Source organism: Oenanthe melanoleuca, chromosome 1, assembly GCF_029582105.1.
Source record: "Oenanthe melanoleuca isolate GR-GAL-2019-014 chromosome 1, OMel1.0, whole genome shotgun sequence".
Classification (NCBI taxonomy): domain Eukaryota; kingdom Metazoa; phylum Chordata; class Aves; order Passeriformes; family Muscicapidae; genus Oenanthe; species Oenanthe melanoleuca.
In genome coordinates, this window is record NC_079333.1 from 39421625 (window position 1) to 39443710 (window position 22086).

The 22086-nt window shown below is 37.4% G+C and overlaps 1 protein-coding gene across 1 annotated transcript; it reads left to right on the forward strand.

Annotated features, from left to right (window-relative positions):
• The first annotated feature begins 744 nt into the window (after window positions 1–744).
• CFAP300 (cilia and flagella associated protein 300) lies at window positions 745–21738 on the forward strand. Its single transcript, XM_056482246.1, has 7 exons — window positions 745–1014; window positions 1445–1526; window positions 3144–3216; window positions 8455–8621; window positions 10770–10942; window positions 16288–16354; window positions 21353–21738. Exons 1-7 carry the CDS (start codon window positions 773–775, stop codon window positions 21482–21484), a joined length of 936 nt encoding a protein of 311 aa, XP_056338221.1. The 5' UTR covers window positions 745–772; the 3' UTR covers window positions 21485–21738.
• Window positions 21739–22086: the final 348 nt, after the last annotated feature.

The following is a 22086-nucleotide window of genomic DNA, read 5'->3' on the forward strand; positions in this document are numbered from 1 at the left end:
ACTGAAGCCCACTGCACTGCTAGAAAATTTAGTGAGTGCATAGTGAGCAATGAATTCTACTGGAACTGTGTTAACACAGGGCTTCTTAACAGGCTTATGATTTCAATTTCTTCTGAATTCTCAGGTTAAATCTTTAGGAGCCTGTTAGAGGTTGATGAGACCAGTGACATGTGCTGGCAGTTTTGACTTCTAATCAAAGATGTGGACCAGCTTAATTTTTTAATTTTAAATTAGAAACCACCAAAAGCACTGCCAAACTTCTTAGACATGGAAATGCTGCTAAGCCTGAGGAATAGATTAGTGAGAAAATTACAGTTTTGGAAATTTGTGGCTAAGCAATCACAGGCTTTGGAGGGGGTGGGATGCTGAAGGATAAAGCATGAGATGTGCAACAGCCTTCAATTCTCACTGCTTTCCCTGCAAAGGGCAGGAAATCCGCCAACCTGTGCAAGGTGTCCCTCGCTTTACTAGACTTGAAGAATTAATTTCCTGTAGTAACAATGGTCTTTCCTTTAATTTCGACTGGGAAGAGTTTGAAAGCACAGCTCTGCTATTCCCAAACGGCTCTGCATCCTGGGAAGCAAGCAGCAGCCCTGATTCTCTAGAAGTTCATAATCCACAACTTCGGCCTTTTCCTGGTTAGTTTTGGTGTCACGGCACACTGGGGCGGCTTTGGCAAAGGCAGCAATGGCAGCCCCTGCCTCGGCCTGCTGGGCAAGCCTCAGTTTTCCTGGCGCTGAGACAGGAAGAGGGGGGAGAAGGTTGGTGTCGGATGAAGGGATTTTGCAGGCAAACAACAGGGAGAAGGGGCACAGCTGAGCGCGCCGGGGAGCGCCGGGCAGCGGGGCCGGGCCCGCCGCAGCGCCACGGCCGCGTCTCCACGGCAACCGCCGGCCGCCGCAAGATGTCCGCGGAGGGACGGCGCGGCGGGGCCCGCCTCGTGTTCCGAGCCCTGCCCAAGAAAACCTTCTCCTGCCTGCAGGACAGGGACATCGCGGGCCGGCTCCTCAAATGGTGCGGGGGAACGCCCGCTGCGGGAGGCGTCTGTCTAAGGGCGCCGGGGAACAGGCGGGCGGTGCTGAGGGCTGCAGCCATTACTGCGCCCGCAGGACGCCCGCTCTGGTGGCGGCGGGTCCGCGTCTCTTTTTTTTTTTTTTTTTTTTTTTTTTAATTTATTTAGAAATTTATTCTTCTCAAGCACTAATTTAAAGTCCCCTTGATAATTTCCAGGCGGGCAAACCGCGCCTTCCGAGGTGTGGGGCGTCTGTCCTCGCCCGCCACAGTGAGCCCAGATCTATTTCAGCTCCGCAGCGGGGCTCCAGCTCTTGCAACCAAGGCTTGGAGGCGCTTCTGACTGAGAATTGGGAGGGGGAAAAAGTGTAATTGGTCAGAATAGGGCTGTATGTGTGTCTTCAGAATATTTAATCTCTTTTTTTAATTTCAGGTCCATGCAAGGCAGGATCACAGCACAAGCGTTCAGTTTTGACGAGCCGTTTAAGCACTATCAAAAGGATGAGTTTCTTATGGTAGTTCTAAATCCTTTATATTATCCCCATGAAATTATAGCTGCTAGAAAACTGCATAACAGCAAACAATGTAGAGTGTTGAATGCTATTGGCCTGCTCAGGGTCTCCTTGAAAGGAGATGATTTAGGTGTGGTGCTCAAGTCATTGTGGGTTAACTGTATTGTCCAGTAAAAATATTGTAGTCTGTACTAATGTTACTCTGCTTTGAGAGGGAACAATTTAGCCTTTCAGGATTCCCAAGAATGGAAATCTGAACTGGATGCTGATCTTGTCCTCGGTGCTTCAAGTTGAGAAGTCCACCTAGTGTGAGGCTTCAAGCAGTGTACATGCTCACAGCTATCAGTACATTTCTCACAGTAAATTCACAGTGCAATTAGATGTGTATGAGCACCAATTATCTGGAAATATAACTTTTGAAATGTATTGGATGCCGTTGCTTTATACTAGAATTTTGGACTCCCAGCTTTTTGAGACTCAAATCTTTTGCTGGTTTTGTCTCCTCCATTTCTGTTTTCTGCAAAGTCAAATCTCTTCATCTGTTTGCAGAGAGAAAAAACCCCAAATCTGTGGTTTTAAAAACAATGTGATTTTTACATCTGTTGTTTTAAAAACAACTCTGATATTTTGTATGTCTACTTTATGTTGTTATCCTGCATAAAGAATTCAGCCTCTTTATATCTTAAAGAAATTCACACAGAAATGCACCAATATTTACTTCATCTTCCACTGATAAACATTTCAAATTGCTGAAATTTACAGAATACCCATTTACCATCTCAATACTTGTCTCTTTTGAATTAAAAATGTAAAGATATCCTTATGAAGTTATGAAATCTGAAGAGCTGTGAAGTAATTGGGATAAAAAGGACTATTACATGTAATGTCTGATCTCTCTGTATCCCAGAGGGGTGATACAGAAATTGAAAGATCCATAATTTCATTTTTTAGCAGTTTCTACAGTGATTATTCACTCTATGCATGTGCATAAGTGTGGGTTTTCTTAGTTGCCTTATCTATCATGGAAACTTGCCAGCTATCAACATTACTATGCATGTCTCCTTTTTGTTAAATTGATAAAGCAGTAAGATTGAATTCTTCAAATCTTACTGTGGAATATATCCTCCATCCCATCAATAACTTATGTATCTCCTCTATATCTGTTTAATAATTTTTGTGTGTCTCTACACTTCTCCAAGCTTCAACTTTATTTAAAGAGAGTAAATTTTAAAATCATACTTGGCATTTCATTTTTAACTTCAACAACATTGTATGCAGAGATAGAACTGTTTCATCTCTTTGTCTATTTTCTGTACCTCCATGAATTTCATACATTTTTGTGTGTTCTTGGACTAAAACTCCTGTATTATAAAACTTTAATTCTACATATATAAATATGCACCTGAAGGTATCTTCTATGTATAAAAGACATTGGCTACACTGAGTTACTGAAACCTATGGATTTGGTGGTGTGACATTTAGTACAGAAACTGGTACATCATATGGAATCTACTTACTAATTAGAGCCCTATAATTTGGATTGAAAGTATCCAAGGCACTATAATTGATGATTTTCTGTTTCATTTCATTAACTTGTTTTCTCTTATTTGCATATTATAGGCATTTTTTAATGATCTAAGTGTCAACTCCAGTTTAAAGTTGCTGTCATCTTCAGGACAATGGACTACATTGGGTAAATCTAGAATAAATTAATCTTAAATAAAATTTCTGTGTTTTAACTATTATGCCCTAATTTACCATTTTCTAATAATGACACTTCATATACATGTCTTTTCATCTAGTTGACATATCTTAAAGAATTACTTCTTTTACTAAGTAATAGAGATTCTACTTTTAGAGCATAACTGAATTCTCACCTTTTATACCTTTTTTCCTTTTGACACCTGCATTGTTCCATAAATCAAGCACCTGAAGCTATTTGTAAATGTTTATAAATGGCTTTTGCTGTGCAGTTGACGTGATCACACATCCAGACATAAACAACTGCATTATTTGTGGAATTGTAGTAGTACCTTATTCAGATAACATTTAGAGAAGGGCATTCTGCAGATTCAACGACCTGACTTGGGACAGGTCTGAGAAGATTGCTCTGCTATAAATCAAAGCTGAGAGCAGAGGATTGGTAGAGCACACCCTGAGCTCATGTAAATCTGCTGTCTGTACAGCCGTGGTGATGGAGGCACAGAAGAGCCCCTTGGGACAGCTTGCTCCACTTGCAGCCACACCATGAGGGTCACTTCAACTTGTTGCCATATCAGAAATTTCTGAACACACTCCATTATGTCTGGAGATGCAGATTAGACATTAAAGCAGGAAGGCCAAATGCAAACAGCAAATTTGTGGCACCACTTTGAAACTGAGTTTTTCATTATGTAAAAGGCACACAAAAATTCATGGCAATTGCATGTGATAATGTTATGGTGTTTTATGCATAATATGATCAATGATATTGCCAAAGTGATTTTCCATAATAGGGATATCTTAAAAGAGGGTAGTGGGAAGCCCTTGTTTCTTTTGGTTTGTCTGCAAATATTACTGTGTGTAAATATTTAATGGAGCTTTAGGAATTTTCTGACTTTTCCATTTCAGCTCTCTGGAATTGGCATAGGTTTTTCCCACTATATACAGTGACACTAGACATTGCCACTTTTTTGTTAGCAAAAATCCATTTTCCAAACACTTCACCCAACTGTTAAAACAATTGAAACGTATAAAATGCAAAAAAATATCTCAAGTACCCCTTCAGGTACCTCTTTCTCTAGCAAGTAGAAAGAAAATAGATGTACTTTAAGCCAATAGTAAACCTTTTCTTGCTTTAGACAGGATTTTTTTAGGCTGTCTGTCTAGTCTACAACTTGACAGTCCCTGCAGTGGAGGTCAGTAGGTTACATACCTTGTGTTAAGAGTGGAGGGTCTCTTGCCAAGTAACCCAGCTTAACTCTTGGTTCTGCTCAATCTTCTTCCACACAGAAGTGAAGCATTTTGTCCCAAGGACTGGAAGGTTTCCCTCTCTAAATCCTGAACAGCTGGTACACCCTGTTTGCTCTTAAAATTTCATCTTCCCATTCTTTGCCTATTTTTGGTGAGGAATGTTGGCACATTTTTCTATACTTAGTCTTCATGTGCATTTTTTGAAAATATAGTAAGAATTAGCTGTGAGTGGGAGGAGGTAAAAATCATCTTCTAGTATTTTCTACCTCAGGCGAGCTGATACATTAATCCAGATATACCATGCATTTATCACTGTGGAGTAACTTTGAAACATTCCTGTTGTTAAAAAAATGCTGGAAACATGCTTATTTTGTTTTTTAGAAAATCTGAAGAATATACATAGTTTATATTGATTCAAATACCACAATTATTCTGTTACAAACAAAAATGTTAGTAATTTTTTTTTTCTTTATGGGGGAGAGAGTTTGAATGCATAATATAGGTGGGATTTAGATAGATCCATAGAAACTTCCCTTCTCCTGGACCCACAGAAAGGTGTCAGCATTTTAAAGGAAATTAATAAAACATTACAGTAGTGTTTGTTTTCACAATAATTTTTTTCTTTTTTAAGGCTATGGTCCTCTCTCACCTTTTCACTTACTATGTTTTTTGTCCTGGTAGAATTCCACAATAATACATTGTTTCAAGGACTCCAGCTTCAACATTGCTTGAAATAAAACATTTTAGATAAATGATACACAAGGATATTCTCTAGTCTGCTTCCTCTGATCAGAAGATACTTAATGACCTAGTCTCATACCAAACTTTTTTGCCTGTTATAATGGGGATATTTTTCCCCTCCTTATGGCTGCATGGCAGAGTATCTGGTATTTCTGATGTGCTTTAAGCCACCTATTCATGTCTTACTCTGATATTTCAAAAATAGAAGCAGCAAAAGGAACAAATTTGATGCATACCCATTTATGTATTGAGTCTTGTGTATTTTAAATAGCTGCAATGAGAACTAAATAGTTGTTTTTCCTTGGATACATTGCTGGCCTTGCACCTGTCAGCAGTCTTAGGGAGGCAGAACTGTATCTGCTTAAGCTCAATTAACACTTGAAAATTTATCTTCAAAGGGCTAAAGTTACCATCTATTTGCATAAATAAAAAAATTAGGATTTGCCTAAAAAAGAATTCTTGAGTTTCCATATGTGCTTGAAGCTTCAACGATTTCTGTCTGTAGAATGGGATTTTAAAATCTGGAAGGTAATCTTAAATCAGCAATTTTTAAACTACTATTATAGCTTATAATTTTGAAGAATTTTAGATGTCATATGAACCCATAAATCACCAACCTACACCTTTTACTTTTGAAGTACCCTATTTTTTAATACTGAGCACTGAACTTGCACTATATATAGACTATTTTGTAAATAGTAAGTTACAAGATATCTTTCTGACATAAAAAACTTCCTTAGATTTTGGAGGAATTCTAAATATACCGAATCCAGGGTTTATCTGCCCCATACTAATATGCAATGTGTTAATTTAAAAGTATACTGGCAGCACTTTATAGATATTCCAGAGTTGGCTGTTATAATAAGCCTAAACTATTTCAGAATTTCTCAGCTCTTTGTTTTCCACTTGTAGAGTTGTCAAGGCGTTTCTTCTTCATCTTTTACTGCTTTCTTTTATAGTGTTATTAAAACCTATCACTTTTGTCCAGGAAATTCTGAATTTCAAATCTCACCTCTCAAATAGAGAGTAGGACCTTCAAGTGTATTTAAACTTTTCCATGTGTAGTTTGGTTTTCTGAACTACTGAATAGATTAAGGCTCTTGATTTTTTTTTTTCTTTTTTCATTATTAAAGTTTTCATAAAACCTTTTTTCAGAGCATAAGTCTCCTTCCCTTCCACTAATAAAATCCTTAAACTTTAAGGCCTATAAATAGTTCAATTTCCTATACTTTTAGCTCAGTAACTGGATCTTTCATTTTTCTCAAGTCATTTAGGATCTGCTGTTTGTTAGTTGACTAATCTGATGTTTGTAAGTCAGGTTTTATGTTCATTTCAAAATAATTAATGTGATAAAAGCTGATTTGGCTCATACTAAATTCCTTATAAAATAAAAATTTGATCCCAGTGAAAGGGAGATGTAGAATTAGAGGAAACTGGAAGTGAGACGGTGGGAGGGAGTACAAACAAAAAAGTATAAATCAATTTGTAGTTTTTTCATAGGTTGTAAGGCTGTAGTTCATGATTTTTCTGACTTCTTTTGGTTATGTAATATAATTATTTTTTATAGTCACTGAGTGTACAAGTGTAGGAGAATGTACTAAACTTTTTATTCTTTAATAAAAGGTACCCTTTTTCATGGTCTGTAGACGGGAAGCCAAGCAATTAAATGCTGTGCTTTTGTCTTTAATAGATTTTCTTGACATCACAATGGTCCAATAAAATAATTTTAAAATTTCCTGTCAGTATTTTAGCTTAAGTAGGCATATTTTCAAGCTATCAACTTATGAGTTCTCTTTATTTTTTTTCCTGGTATTGATTGATTGGGTGGTACAGTTTACCCAGGTTTAGGTATTAAAATGCCAGCCCTACTTAACCTATGAATAAATAGTCTCTATATAATAGTATGTGGCAGAAATCCCAAGGTTTTCTGCAGGTGTGGGAACAAGAGAAAATTTAGGTTATGCTGTGCATTTGAAGATTAGGATTCAAGTGAAATGGTAGGTGGTCTTGGAAGCATCATGGTTCATGCATCCATTTTTGGCATGTTTCTGCTCCTAAAATACTGTCATCTGGAGGAAAATTTGGACATTTCCTAAGCAGTAATGCTTAGTGATCCCTTAGGTCAGTTTGTCAGGACAGCACTGAATTTTATCTTTAATTGTATGGTAAAAAGCCTTTAGATACTGTGATGTTGCTGGCCAGTCTCCCATCAAGGGAACCTACAGAGGAGAAGAGATGAGAATAAACTCATGGATAGCTGGAATGTTGTGAATATTCTCTCTGCTGGGACACATTGCCCTTGTGCTGAATGCTCACTCGTGCTCTCCTTCCCTCTCCTGTTCAGAAGCACTTTGAAGGATGTTCAGGCAGACCTGGAAATGGGTAGAGAACATGTTCTAACATTTGGGCTGAACACTTGGACTGTGGAGAGCAGACAGAACTGGGCTGAGTCTAAAGCTTCTTAAAGATGGGGCCTAATGCTATTTGAGATGCCATGTTATCCAACACCATGCAGGCAGATTTGTAAATGTAACACTGTATATAGAGAGAAGATATGTGTCCTTATGGACTGATACCTCTTTAAGGAAAATCCTGTAGGGCATCTCAAATGGCACTAGATGTCTGTGAGCAACAGGATCCAGCCTTGGATGATTTGCAAGCAGAGGGGGAAAAAATATAGAAAAATATATTCTGCATTTAATGATTAGAGAGATAATACTCCAGATTCATACAGGAAGTGCTGACAGTATCTTTCTCATCTTCTGAAATAGCTGGTTAATAAAGCTTACAGTGTGTACAAGAGAAGTTCAGTATAATGCTTAAGAAATCAAAAATTCTTCGAGGCTGTGTTCATTTTGGTTTTTACTTTGTGGGGTGTTGTTAGCAGCTACTGACTTCCATACTTCATCATGCCAAATTTGGCATATGTCCTCAGATGCTTTGAGGCTTAAGCTGTGGAGTATGATTTTCTAAGGGTGTGATCTAATGTGATGCTGGGTTCACACGGTGTTCCATCTATCCCTAGTTTCGGGTGATGGTATTGCCGACAGGGGGAGCAGACACATGAGCCTTAATGGAAAGTAGTATTCAGATGAATTCAATGTTTGCTTTACATTTGTTTCCTTCTTTCTTTGGCTATTTTTTTTTTTTTAAAGGGACTCTGTGATTAATTTGTACTTACATGATCTGTGGTCTTTTTAAAACATGAAACATGCAACCAGCTTTCTGTATCTTCCAGGTTCCAAAGTGACCAAAATTGAAGCTACAGTGGTACCCTGCACACAGATTTCCATGACATTTTTTGATCGGCTGTACTCTGAAGGAATTGTTAGAGAAACTGGAACTATTGTGAAATGTTATGATGACTATTATGATGATATTCTTATCGCTGATGAATTAAGGAAGGTCAGTATAGTAATAAATAATTTATTATCACTTTTCCTACTCTGTTAGGTACTATAAGGACACATTTTTTAGGTTGTTTTTTTTTTTTTTTTTCTGAAAGTGGTAAAACCAGACATCAATAATCATGGTTTACAAACAACTGAGGCACTGCATGAATATGTGAAAGCAATTACTTGTTTTCCAGGTGAGCCCTCTTTCATTTTTAGGTGGGAGAAAAAGGTAAAGCTTTCTTCTACCCGCCTTTGTCTCAGGCAGTCAGTGCTGGTGGATGTGTGGGGAAATGCAGCTGCTCATTTGCTTAGGAGGGGGAAGAAAGGGTGCCAAAGAGAAGGTGCTGTGACACTCAGAGCTGTAGTGGGTGAAATTGAATGTATTCAATAGCTGCATCCTGAAGCATTCCTGGACAGGAATGCTGATCATATCATATGTGAAGCCATTTAAAGAAAGCCTTCTTAATACATTTTCTCTAAAGAGGAACTATGAAAGAGGAAATTATTTTTTAGTATAATACTGGAAAATTACTAAATACAACTCCTGAACAGGTCTGAAATATAAAACTTTGTTATACTCTAGTAGAAGTGTCAGCAGATTATCTGAAAAAGAATCTCTAACAGTGGCACCCTTTTAATCAATGTATGTCCTTACTGTATTTCTTTTGACTTCATAAGCTAAAACCATTTTTAAACTTATGTTTGTGTAGCATTAGCAAAGCCTAGTGTGGGAGAACTGGATTTTGTTCTTCCTTGTATATATAATCAACATAAGTACTAAATAATTATAGAGTTGCACTCATTTGCACTTGGCAAATCCTTTGAAGGCAATGTATTTGAACCAGTGACACTGGTTACAGGATGTGGCCTGAAATACTGGTCTGTCTTGTAAAGTTCTGGGAAAAGGTGAGAACTCAAGCTCATGTTTGAATTTCAGATGTAGTTTGTAGCCTAGCAGTTCAAAATACTATGTATTTATTTATAAGTTGGGTGCATATGAAATGTTTTCTGAAAATTAAATATATTGTGTGTAGGAAGGTTAGAGGCAATATTTAAAATTAGAAATTACTGGGGTTTCAGTGTCTTCCCAGTTTGCTTCCCATGGAAGTGATGTGTGTGTCAGCATTTGTAAGTTGAGATTTAACACTGGTTTGAAACAAAGGTGATTACTACTCCTAAAACAGCAGAAAGATTAAGTTAAAATCCAGGGATGACATCAAAGCTTCAAATTAATTAGTCAGGGCTCTAGGACAGAAGACTGTAGGGGGCACCAAACTGTCTCCTGGTGTCAAAGGGTGGCCCTTGGCTGCAAGACTCCATGTTTCTTTCCCATCTGTCATATCTTCTCTTGTTTCAGCCAGGGAGGCTGGGATATATATAAGGTGGCCATCCAGAACAGTTGTTGCTCTGGCCCCTTTTTGTTCAGGTTGTGTAGTTTTGTTATAAAGAGGGCCAGTGAGCATTGAGCTCATGTCTAAGTTTGCCTCAACTGGCATCTGCAGTTTGGCTGGCATAACCCAAATGTCATGTAGCCATTGTGAGTTACAATTCCTGTCCACGAACCAGTATTGACACTAATCTAGCAAGTCCTCTGTGCTCACATAATACCTCAGCAAAAGGCAGGTGAGATGCATGGAGGCAGCTGGATGCATGTCTGACTAATCCAGGCTACAGATCAGGGCTCACTGGAGTCTGCAATAAAGAATGATGGGAGTTTGAGTGATCTCCTCTGGGAGATCCTCTGGATTCCTTTACAAATGTGAAATAACTGTGTCAATTTAAAAGTGAAAAAGCAAATGTTACCAAAAACAGTTGCCAATTTGATTAACAGCAATTGACATATCAAATATAGGTAGATTATTTTCAAATTAATGGTTTCATTAGCATGACAGATAATTAACCAGTGAAATAACAAGACTTGAAAAATATTCCTTTATGTCTTTTGGGCACAAATTTATATTATCTGTAAGAATTTTGAACCTAATTGGATCATTGGAAGAAGGATTTAGAAACATGTATTTCTGTCCCTCACCCATATATTTTATATGGATGTAATTTGTGTGTACCATACAGCACACTAGTTGCATTATTTATAAACTGAATCTTAAATAAATTTTCATCAATTTGAATTCCTTTTTTTTTTTCCTTATTCCATAAGGTCTTGCTTCTGGAGGATTCTGACCATTATGACATATTCACTCAATTGGATCGTGAGGAACTTCTGTTCTGTCTTTTTAAGCATTTTTGCATTGGAGGAACTCTTTGCCAGTTTGAAGATGTAGTTGACCCATACTTAGAAACTACAAAAGCTTTTTATAAAGACTTGGTGAGGTAAGTGTTACTCACTTTTTGTACAACTGTATACATTTACATAGATACTTTGTGTTGATTTGTGTCAATTTATTGTACATTACTGTTTCAAAAATAGAGCTGTTATTTAATCCACCTGCAAGCTTTTTTGTGTCCAACTCTCAAAATACCATGGAACAATGGTAGTAGTTCAGTGGCAAAATATATGCAATTTTAATAGCATCAGTCCCACATAAGAACATTTTATATATTACATTTATGGACATTGATAGTTTATAATTAATTTCAAATTTAAAAATACTTTTTTCTGTAATCATCTGCTGAAAACATGGCAACAGACTATGTTCCCACTATAATTGATAAAATATCAACAATTAAGTCTTGCCTGTATAATCTTGGGCTACTTTCAATTGGACTGCTTTTAATTAATTAATTAATTAATTGAAAATTGAAATAATTTGTTGAAACTTTCAGTTCCATATATTTTTTTATCCCTGCTGTTTTTGTTTTTGTTTTTGTTTTTTTTAAATACAGCTGAATTTTGATCTTCCTAGTTCTTCCAATACACTTCTCACAGTGTAAAGCTAAGGGTGATAGAATCTTGCTGTTAATATAACACGGTGAACTAACACACATTTTTTACAAGGTTTGATGTAAGGAATTGTTTGGAACTTTATGTGAGGGGTTTTTTTTCCCATTGAGATTAGAGGTAATTGATCAATTTTCGCCCTACTTTGATATATCCATATGCTGACTTCTCTGACTCACAAAACCTCTTATATTCTGGTTGCTGGGAAATGAAATGTAGTTATTGGGTATACAGACTCAGTTAAGCTAAGATTGTAAAATATATTGCTAAAATTTTTGTTAGTATGAGTAGTTTTGGTAATTTCAACCCATACATAGATGAGAATCAAGTGTGTTCTCCAGAAATACAGTATTTGAGGTAAAAGGATCCATCAGTGTTTAGCTCTACCCTCCCTTTTTTTTTTATATTGTTCACTCTGCACTTGAATCAAGCTGCCTGTTCTTTCAGTCCTGGGCCATAGGTGACTCTGCATTGACTGCAGCTGTTTCTGCTCTTCTGTTGTTGAATTAATCTAGGACAAAGTGCAAATCCAGTCAGTTCCTTCGCTTTACTGCTCCCCTTTGCTGTTGAGTTGTTTTGTTCTAAACATGTTCAAGTTCTGTTCTGAACCACTCACTTTCTTTACCTCCCTATCACCTTAAACCTCTTTCCATTCTTTTTCCTTTTCATTCTGTAAAATTTGATAAGGATGTCCCTGGCAAGAACCTCCCACAATTTCATCCTGCTTTCAAAGTTTACTTTTTCTGTGTCCTCAACCTGTTTCCTATTAGCACTTTGTATTTTACTCTTGTGTGCTGCTTCTGTCCTTTATAAAATATTTAGGAGAAAATATTTCAAAATCTATTGCTTTGCTGTTTAGGTTTTTGTTGGGGTTTGTTTTTGTTTTTGTTTTTGTTTGTTTTTGGTTTTTAGGGTTTTTTTTTGGTTTTTTTTTTTTTTTGTTTGTTTGTTTGTTGGTTTTTTTGGGTTTTTTTTTTTTTTTTTCTTTGCCAGTTGGCTGATTGCTTTCTATCCTCCCAAGTTTTGAAGTGACATAACTGATCTTCAATATTTGCGTACCATGTGTCTCTCTGTTTCTGTGCCTGTAAATGTCTGCTAGTTTTTCACTGCCAGAGGAGCTAATGTTAGTATTGGTTGCCAGTTGAAAACAAAACTTACCATTTCACTGAATCTTTTATCTTTCTACTTTGGTATTGAGTTCTTTGTCAATCCCATGAGAAAAGTTTTTGATCTTGACATTTCAGACCTTTCCTCCCCCTTCAGAATCATGGTTGTCTTTTTCTTGGTCACATTTCCCCCTGCTCCCAGTTTATCCAAAATGATGCTTCTGTTTTATTTCCACTGTGTTAAGAGAAAAAAGATGGTGACAGGCTCTGAATAGGGACACTAATGACAGTCTTGACTTAATTTCTAATTTCTGGTCCATGCTGTGCCTTGTGTTACTTCATTCTTGCACAAATTGCACCAGAAAATAAAGCAATTAAAATTACTTTCTTCTAGTCTCTTATTTTCAGTAAAAGATTGCTAATGATAATAGTAATCTCTTAAATTCTGTTTACCAAAGCGTTCACCCTCAAATTCCTATTCAATACCAAGTTTTGTTGAAATCCTTTTCAAGACTGCTATCCTTTGTCTGGTTTCGTTGTAACTTGGATTACAGTTGCATTGGACACTTACTACTCTTTGTAAAGTGATATTAAAAGCTTCTCCATGGTATTAAAAATTCTGTAAACTGTACTGTCCTTAAGGTTTAATTTTTATGTTTGAGGATCAGAAGGCTTGGTAAAAAAAATGGATACTTCAATAATTATTAGCTGCTGGCTGATGGTGTGCATTGAAAAATTAGCTGCCACAGATGAATTCAGTCTAATAACAGTAAGATTATGGATGTATAAACTACCAGTGTTTAGTCCTGTTACAGTATTCCTCATGGGCAAGAGCCTTGGCATGAAGAGTTCCACAGAAGTGCCTTTGTTGCTGGGAGAAGCAGACGTGTTAATGAGCTTTTCCCTACTTGTCATTATTACAGCTTTTTTTTTCTGATCATACTTGAGTTCTAACTCCAAGGCACTAGCATTCAAAATAGTGTCAAAAGTTTTGACATTTCATTTTACTAAAGCATTTCTATGTACATTGCTTCATTATGAGAGAATGAAATAATCTTTTTGAAATTAACAGATCTAGATACCTGACAAGCTAGGGGCTTCCAAATACAGCTAATAAATGGCAGACATTTTTTTTCTTTGCAAAAAAAGTGATATATTCTTACTAAAAAATTAATACACAACTTTTGTCTGTTACTAACCCATCAGTAATTAGCCTGTGATCAATTGAATCCATCCAAAATTCTGGTGTTTAGTGTTGCATCCTGTATAACCTAAACAATTTCAAATCCCTTGTTGTAGTACTTTGATTTAAATAATATATTTACATGACAAAAACTTGTTAATTATAATAGAATCTGTGAATCTCTGTTGATAAATCTTGTCCTCTGTACTTAACCCCTTATTTTTCTGACAGTGTCTCTCCATGGTGATAGCTGTTGTAGTGTCTTGTAGTGATTGTTTTATTCTCCTTTCTTAATCTCCATCTCCATGCCCTTTCCCCCATAATGAATGAATGTATGTGAAAGCTTTAAGTTGTTCTTTTACTGTTTGGAAAGCCTAGTAAAATATTGCCAGTAAGGTTAGGATATAAGTAAAGCACAAAGTGAATAGAGAGACCATGATGATGTTTGCTCTTCATAAAAAGAGCAAATAGATAGCATATTAAAATGATGACCTACCATATCCAATTAATAGTTTAGAAGTTAACAGTTTGGAAGAACAGGGGGCTATTAACATTATTTTTAAGGAAATACTATCCTCTTCAAAAGGGCAAAGTAGTTTTTTTTCTAAAACCTTTTAGGGGGAGAAAAAGAAATACAGCAAATGAACTTGTCAAAGGCAACCTCTTGGTTTTCTTTCAAGTCAGCAAAGGAAGAAGCTCATCTGATTTTAACAGATACAATTTTTGCCTTAAAAAATAACCAAAGTACTCAAAATAAACATTCTGAAAAATTACTTACATGAAGCTAGCCACAAGGGGAAAATTTCTCAAGGTCATGGAATAAATAGGAAGACTTACTCTTTGTCAACTCTTACTTTGGTATCCTAGATATATATATAAAACACAAAAATTAAGGAAACACAAATTGATAGCATAGCTTTCTGACAGAAGAATCTGAAGCCAGAGTAACTTAAACTTGCTTTTTGGGGGGTGGTGATACATGGTAGAAGGCAATAATGCCACTAATCCTCTATGCATTGTTGTGAAAGTTGTCACTCCTTCCACAGAGATGAAGAGTTTCTGAATTGCTGCAGTTGCAGCCTGATGTGTCAGCATAAAGTGACATCTGTGTTAGTTTGGCTAAAGGTGCTGGTCCATACACTGCAGAGGGTCAGAAGCTGAGTCATGAGTAGCTGAGCTGTCCTGCTGGGAAGGCAATCATCTCTGGAGGGGTGGGAAGGCAGACAACTGGGGTCAGTACCGGTTTCAGCAATGCTGTCTTCATCCACTGTTGAGTATGACAACATGTCAGATGCAACAAAAAGTTCTGAGAAGGCCTCATTACTGACTGACCACAGGGAAGATCAGCTTCACACCATAGGTTCAAATGTGACTGTGTCATTACTCTGCAGATGAAATCAGTTAATTGGAAAGTCAATCTCTTTTATTGGCTGCAGAGATTGAATCGACAAAGGTGCTGTTGGTTGATTTGGGCTTCCTTTGTTCTTGCCAAAGCACTGGCAACAGGGGACTGCTGTCACAGCTTGGACCTGGTGTGGTGTTCAACTGTGGTGTTCACACATCCTCTTGTAACTTGTCTATACTGAGACCTTTCTTGGGAATGGAACCTATTTGTGACAAGGCAGGTTTTGAGCTATGCATTCTTGGAAGCATGTAAGTATGGAAGTTTTAAGCCTCAGCTGTTCCACAGTGACTTAATTTAATTTGGAATCTGCAAAATTAGATAAATGAATAGCAGTTGCATGATCTAATTTCTGAAGAAACGTATGCATCACTTAAAGCAGACTTGAGGAAAAATGATATATTAAAATAAATAGGTTGAGCTGCCTAGGTTCTTTGCAATAATATTCAGTGTTATTAGTAAATGTGATTAAATAAATGGCAATCTTCACAACAGTCTAGAAATATAAAAGCTCAGAACTAATTCCATCCCAAGTTGTATAGCTGACTATATATAAAAAATTCCAAAGGAGAAAAAATAAACCTAAACTATAATTATATACTAACTCAAATTGAGCTAAAGAATGTATTTCTTCACCAGTACTGCCACTACTTCTTATAGTTTGTATTACGATGCATTTCACTTTGCAGGTTTCTTTCTCAAAGAATATGTGAAAAGATTTTTATGAAATGTTTAGCTGTATAATTTTTCATATGTATTGAAATGAAAACTATATTTGGAATCATTTAGGGTAATATTGCTGTGAGTTAGTAGCTGAGAACCAAGAAAGTAGTAGCTGAAATCAAGTCAGATGACTAGATATATTAATATTTTTCACTAAAATGTCATAATAACCATGTTACTAACAATGGCCACATAGATTTGCATGTTTAATATGACATAAGTTGAATTTTAGCTATAAATTTGATCTTCATAAAATTTGAGCAAGGACACAGTTCATATGTTTAAAATGTAATTAATAAATTAAAGTCTAATTATCAGCACTTATGATATACATTAAGTATGTATTATACCCCTGTATTTCAGTGTTCAAAAGAACCCTGAAACAAAAGATATACATATTATTTCTACGGTCTTCAGAGTGTCTGCATATGTAAGTATTAATAATTTTTATATGAGATTTTACTGGTAATAATATACATAACATGAAAATAATGAATTGACAAAGAAAAGATAATATTCCATTGTAATGGGTTATTTTCCCATAGTTGTTATATTTTTATTCATTAATTCTTTCTCTGATCTCATCCTCTTTACTAACTCTTCATTAGTAACCACCAGCTAAAGTTTTATTTGGTAGCTTACTAAAAATAGGTTTACTGGATTACAGTGGCAGCCTTAATAGTCATTCTGAAACTAGTTAATGAAAAAAAAAAGAAAAAAGTCTGAGTAATTCTAGGTTTAGATAGTAATAAAACTTGAGTTAACAAGTAAGGATCAAGGATTCACTCTTGACTTCTTATAGTTGTGTTTTTTGAAATGTTGCTAGAGCTTTGTGAGTAGCTTGTATTGTATTTGTTTCTGTAAAGACTGCAAGGAAGTTTAGTATGCAAAAAGGCTGGGGTGGTGAGATGACTGCTAACCTCTTTTCCCCTCCTTTGTCAAGTTTCATTCCTATCTGTTTCCCTTGCAAAATCATACATTTACCATCAAGATAAGTTTGAGAACTGGCTGCATGTTTACTAGATTCAGCATATCTGTCATTTAAGTTGTTACAGTAGGATGAACTACTCCAAATTCTTCTTGAGTAACCAGAATATGTGATAATTAAATGTCAGGTAATGTACCGACTTTCAACAGCAGTAGCTGATGTCATTTCAGAATGCACAAACTTCCCTGTAGGTTGCCAATAGCCCAGTTGTTCATCTGTTGGTCATCATTTTTTGAGTGCTGTGTGTGATTCATAAAAGGCTTTTGAAAATAAACACTTTTTGGGTGTATCAAAATTTGTCTTTCTGCTAGGTTGTGGGTTGTAATAAAAATAAAAAAAGCAAAACCCTGGTAACTGGATGTTCTTCTGTAATTACTGTTCCTTTCCCACCTCTGAATCAAATGCATTGATGTGAACTTTGCAGATTTCTTTAGGTAGATGGACATTTAAGAGCTCCCCTAACTGTGTTGGCCATACATGAAATATCATCAGTACTACAAAGAATAAAAACCAGCAAACAAACAAAGCCCCAGACAAACTTTAGCAACTTTTTGTAAAGAAAATAGATAGACAAAAGAAGATCCAGGGTTAATGCAGAGCAGGCTATTCTCCTTGTGGCCTTGGAGGAAAATTGGGTATTACTGCACATTCTGAAAATCTGTGGGATGAAGGAGAATTCTGAAATTACTTTCTTTTAAAGAACATCCTGAAGAATTTTCTCTCAGAAAACAGAAAGGCTTAAACAGTGTGTCTAGACTGTTTGATTGTTTTGTGGATCAAAACCTCTACTCTACTAGCTCTTACAGGAAGGACACTTACTGAAGCACAAATGGCTTGTGTTTGTGATGAGTTTCTCTCAAGGAGGTAACTACATTTCTGCAGTGGATTTAGTATCTGAGTTCATTTGATAAATAATTGTGGAGTGTTATTATAATCCTTATGTTGAGCTACAGTTTTTAAGTCAAGTTTTCTAGGTTTCTATCTGGAAGAAAATGACATATCCTCCTATCCTGATGTAAATAGATAAATAATTATTTAAATAAATAAAATTTTAAAAGCTGATCTCATAAAGTGACTTTTTCAACTCAGCACAATTTAAAAATGGTATCTAAAAAAGCAGAGATATTTTTATAATTAGAGATATAAATGTCTCAAGGTTTTAATTTATAGTTCACAGAATCAGGGAATATGCTGAGTTAGAAGGGACACACAAGGATGCTCAAGTCCAACTCCTGGCCCTGCACAGCACCATCCTCAAGAGTCACACCATGTGCCAGAGAGTGTTCAACTCTGTCAGGCTGTTGCTGTGGCCACTGCCCTGGGGAGCCTGTTCCAGTGCCCAGCCACCCTCTGGGTGAAGAACCTTTTCCTACCATCTAACCTAAATCTCCCTTGTCTCAGCTTCATGCTGCTGCCTCAGGTCCTGTCACTGGTCACCACAGAGCAGAGATCAGTGCCTGCCCCTCCTCTTCCCTTCACAAGGAAGCTGCAGACTGCAGTGGAGTCCCCTCTCAGTCTCCTCCAGGCTGAACACAACAAGTGACCTCAGCCACTCCTCATACGATTTCCCCTCAAGGCCCTTCACCATCTTCACTGCCCTCCTTTGGACGCTCTCCAATAGTTTAATGTCTTTTTTTTTATTGTGGCACCCAAAACTGCCCTCGACACTGGAGGTGAGGCTGCCCCAGCTCAGAGCAGAGCAGGACAATCCCCTCCCTTGCCCAGCTGTGATGCTGTTCCTGATGCCCCCCAGGACAGGGCTGGCTCTCCTGGCTGCCAGGGCACTGCTGGCTCATGTCCAACTTGCCACTGACCAGGACTCCCAGCTCCCTTTTCATGGCACTGCTCTCCAGCATCTCATTCCCCAGTCTGACTTTACATCCAGGGCTGCTCCATCCCAGGTGCAGAATCCAGCACTTTCTCTTGTTGAACTCCATATGGCTGGTGATTGTCCAGCCCTCTGATTTGTTTAGGTCTTTCTTAAAAATGTCTGTAGAGCTCTTTAGCATCAAAACCTGATAGACCTGGGCATCACAAGAGAAATAATTTTAGATCTTTTGACAAAGTACTCTGTTGAACTCCAAGTACCCTTGAGAGATTTGGAGCTTTTCATATAATGAAACACTTTCACAGCTTAAGTATTGGAATGCTCGCTGGTATTTTGGAACTTTATTTACCTGTACCCAAACTGTGTCTGTGTTAGAAATCAGAATAATGCAAAGTTTATTCAAGAAGTATTTTTAAAAATTGTCAATTACATTATGCAGTTTTGAGAATGTTCAGCAGTATTTTTATTTCTGTTTTATGCTATGCATATGTATTCTTAAATCATCAGCTCTGTTGGTATAAAGGAAAAATAAAATTATCCTACTCTAACATCAGTAAATCAATCATTACACCCCCTGCATGTGTGAACCAAAGTCCACACTGCAGATGGGACTGCAGTGATTGCAGATGGAATGGTATGATTCTTAACTTTGTACATGCATGGTTGTAAATATCAGAGCCTTTATGCTCAAGAATTTTAGGGGTTTTACGACCTCTTTTGCTAATTAAAAAAATTAATTAGGTTATATTGTTTATTTAATTAGGTTATATTGATTCTTTTCCTGATACCAAATTTGGTATATTGCTTGAAATGCCTCATTGCCAGAATGTACATTGTTTTTGTTCTTGAGTTGTTGAACAAATTTTTAGTGGGCTCACACTGCCTGTAAACAGTCGAAACCTCAACTGCCATCCATCAATTCCACAAAGACTGCAGGAGTGGACCCTTGGTAGCAATGGGAAAAAGTTTAACTAGAAATCACATCTTGATGTTGAACTTGTCCTACTTTTTTTTCTTCAGTTATATGCCTGAGCTTAGGTTATTTTTGGATCAAATTCCAGAGGCCTTTTGATGCTGAGCACTATAAAATCTTAAAATTTGCATTCCATACTGCAGTTAAGAATCCAGTGTTTGTTACACATGTATCCTTTAAAAAAACACCTGAAGAGAGTTAGGTATCCTACAATTGGAACTACAGAGCTTGTATGCTGTGCTGCTTAAAAATAGAATGCTATTTCTAGCTTCTGGCATATGACTACCATTGGAAAATTCTGGGAATAAACATTATCAAATCTCTACCTGTCTAAAACAGTGCTTTTATGAGGTGCTTAGTTAATTTAAGATTTAGGGGTTTGAATAATCCCCCAAAGAAAGACACCTGAACATCTAATAATGGATTACTTCTCTTTGGAATAGCAGGAGAAAATGGGGTACTAGTAACAGTTAAAGGATAAAATTCACAAATGGTCCTTGGTGCAGAAATGAAGACCCAGCTCTTTTCCTTCTCAGCTGACTGACTTAGCCACTGAGAGAGGTTACAGTTTTCATGTTTCCTTGGTGCAAAAAAAGACAGATTATTTTATGCAAAGGAAGACAGCTTCAACAAAAGCATGCAAGAGATGTGGAATCCAGAATAGTCTGTAGTCTGTGAGTTTAAAATTTTCCTGGAGAAAATGAACAATATATGCAATATAGCAATTTCCCTCAAGCAAGAAAAGTGTAACAGAACCTACATCTCTTCAACTGTTGTACAAAGGTTTTGGGGAGCAGGAGGAAACTTGTATATTTTAAAAGAAAGGAGGTATCAGCTACATATTTATTGATCTTTCACATGTTCAATTCCCACACTGACTAAATAAAAAAACCCAACCCTTTAAAAATCCCTCTATCTAGTTTCTGGATCTCTACTGGATTTGAAGTGTGTCCAGCTGTGCTGCTCTGTCAACACTGAAGCTTTTATTGACATGTGCAGACATTGGATGTTAACGTGAAGAGGCCAGTTCCCATGCTGATTGTCAGCTGGATGTTCTTTTTTCAGAACCAGGATTTTGCATCTAGGTGTCTAGAATCCCTTCAAACCCTTTCTGAGGAATGGCACACAAAATGTTTTCAATAGTCCAAAGTTGTTACTGTGATCTGTAATGAGCATTTTGCTTCAATGCAAATACTGGAACCTGAACAGATGCATTAGCAAATGTTAAGTGAAAAAAAAGTACTGATGGAACAGCTTTATGTATTAATATAGAGTATGTGATTTTTTTTTCTCTTTCAAAGGAAACATGATGGGCTGTTGTATATTTAATCATTTGTATTTTAGGCTCTAATTGTGTAAACACATGCTTGCATGTTTAATTTTACATTTTATATTAATATTACATTTACCTCAAGGTTATTTGATACATCCAGCGAGAATTACTGTGCATTTTGTAGTGTTGAGATCCTCATGGGGACATAATACTATTTAAATAAACTGTGGTGTATTTTTGTTTTATTTTGCTGTGCAATGAACAGTTACAATTGGAACAAAATTATTAACTTCAGATTTTATTAATTCTCTTACAGATATCCCTGTTGTCCCTAATACTGTTTTGGTTTTGTTTTTTTCCTGTCAGGATGCTAATGGCCTGTGCTACCCTTCAAGCGAAAGCCACCCACAGACTTTTGCCTACTTGATTGTAGATCCCTGCAAGCGACACGTGAATATTCTGTATCACTGTTTCGGTGGAAGCCTTTTTACAAACTAGTTATAAACCTGGCTGGTCTCCAGTTTTATAATGGAGGTTGCTTTCTTTATGTTGGGTTCAGGTAGACATTGCATAGTTTTCTGACGAGGAAAGCTCAGCTCCTTGATGACACGCTCGGAAGTGCTTCCGTTCGCTCAGATGTTACTATGTGGTTAGTGACAAAAGTTTTCCGGTTTTTATAGTTCTTGAAGCTGTTTTCTTGGCCGTTTCCCCCCTTGTCTCACCCGTTTTATCTAATAAAAAGTATTTCTCTAGAGGTCTCGTCATTTTTATGAGCCAACTTTACAGACCCGCGACGCGCAGTTGCAGGGAGGCTCTGCAGCCGGGGAAAGCTCTGCGGAACCGGGAGAAAGCGCGGGAGGGGCCGGGGCCGATGCCCCCTCCGGGCCGGGGGGAGGGAAGCGCGGCCGCCCCTCCCCACCCCCTCGCAGAGCGGCCTCCTGGAAGTTGGGATAGAAGTTAGGGAGGAAAAAAAGTTCTGGTTGGCGGCAGCGCTCCGTGGCGGCCGCGGGCGGGCGGGCAGGCAGCGGGCAGGAGAGGCGCGGGCGGGCGCGCAGCGAGGGCCGGTGCGGTGCCGGCCGGGCCGGGGCCGGGGCCGCGGG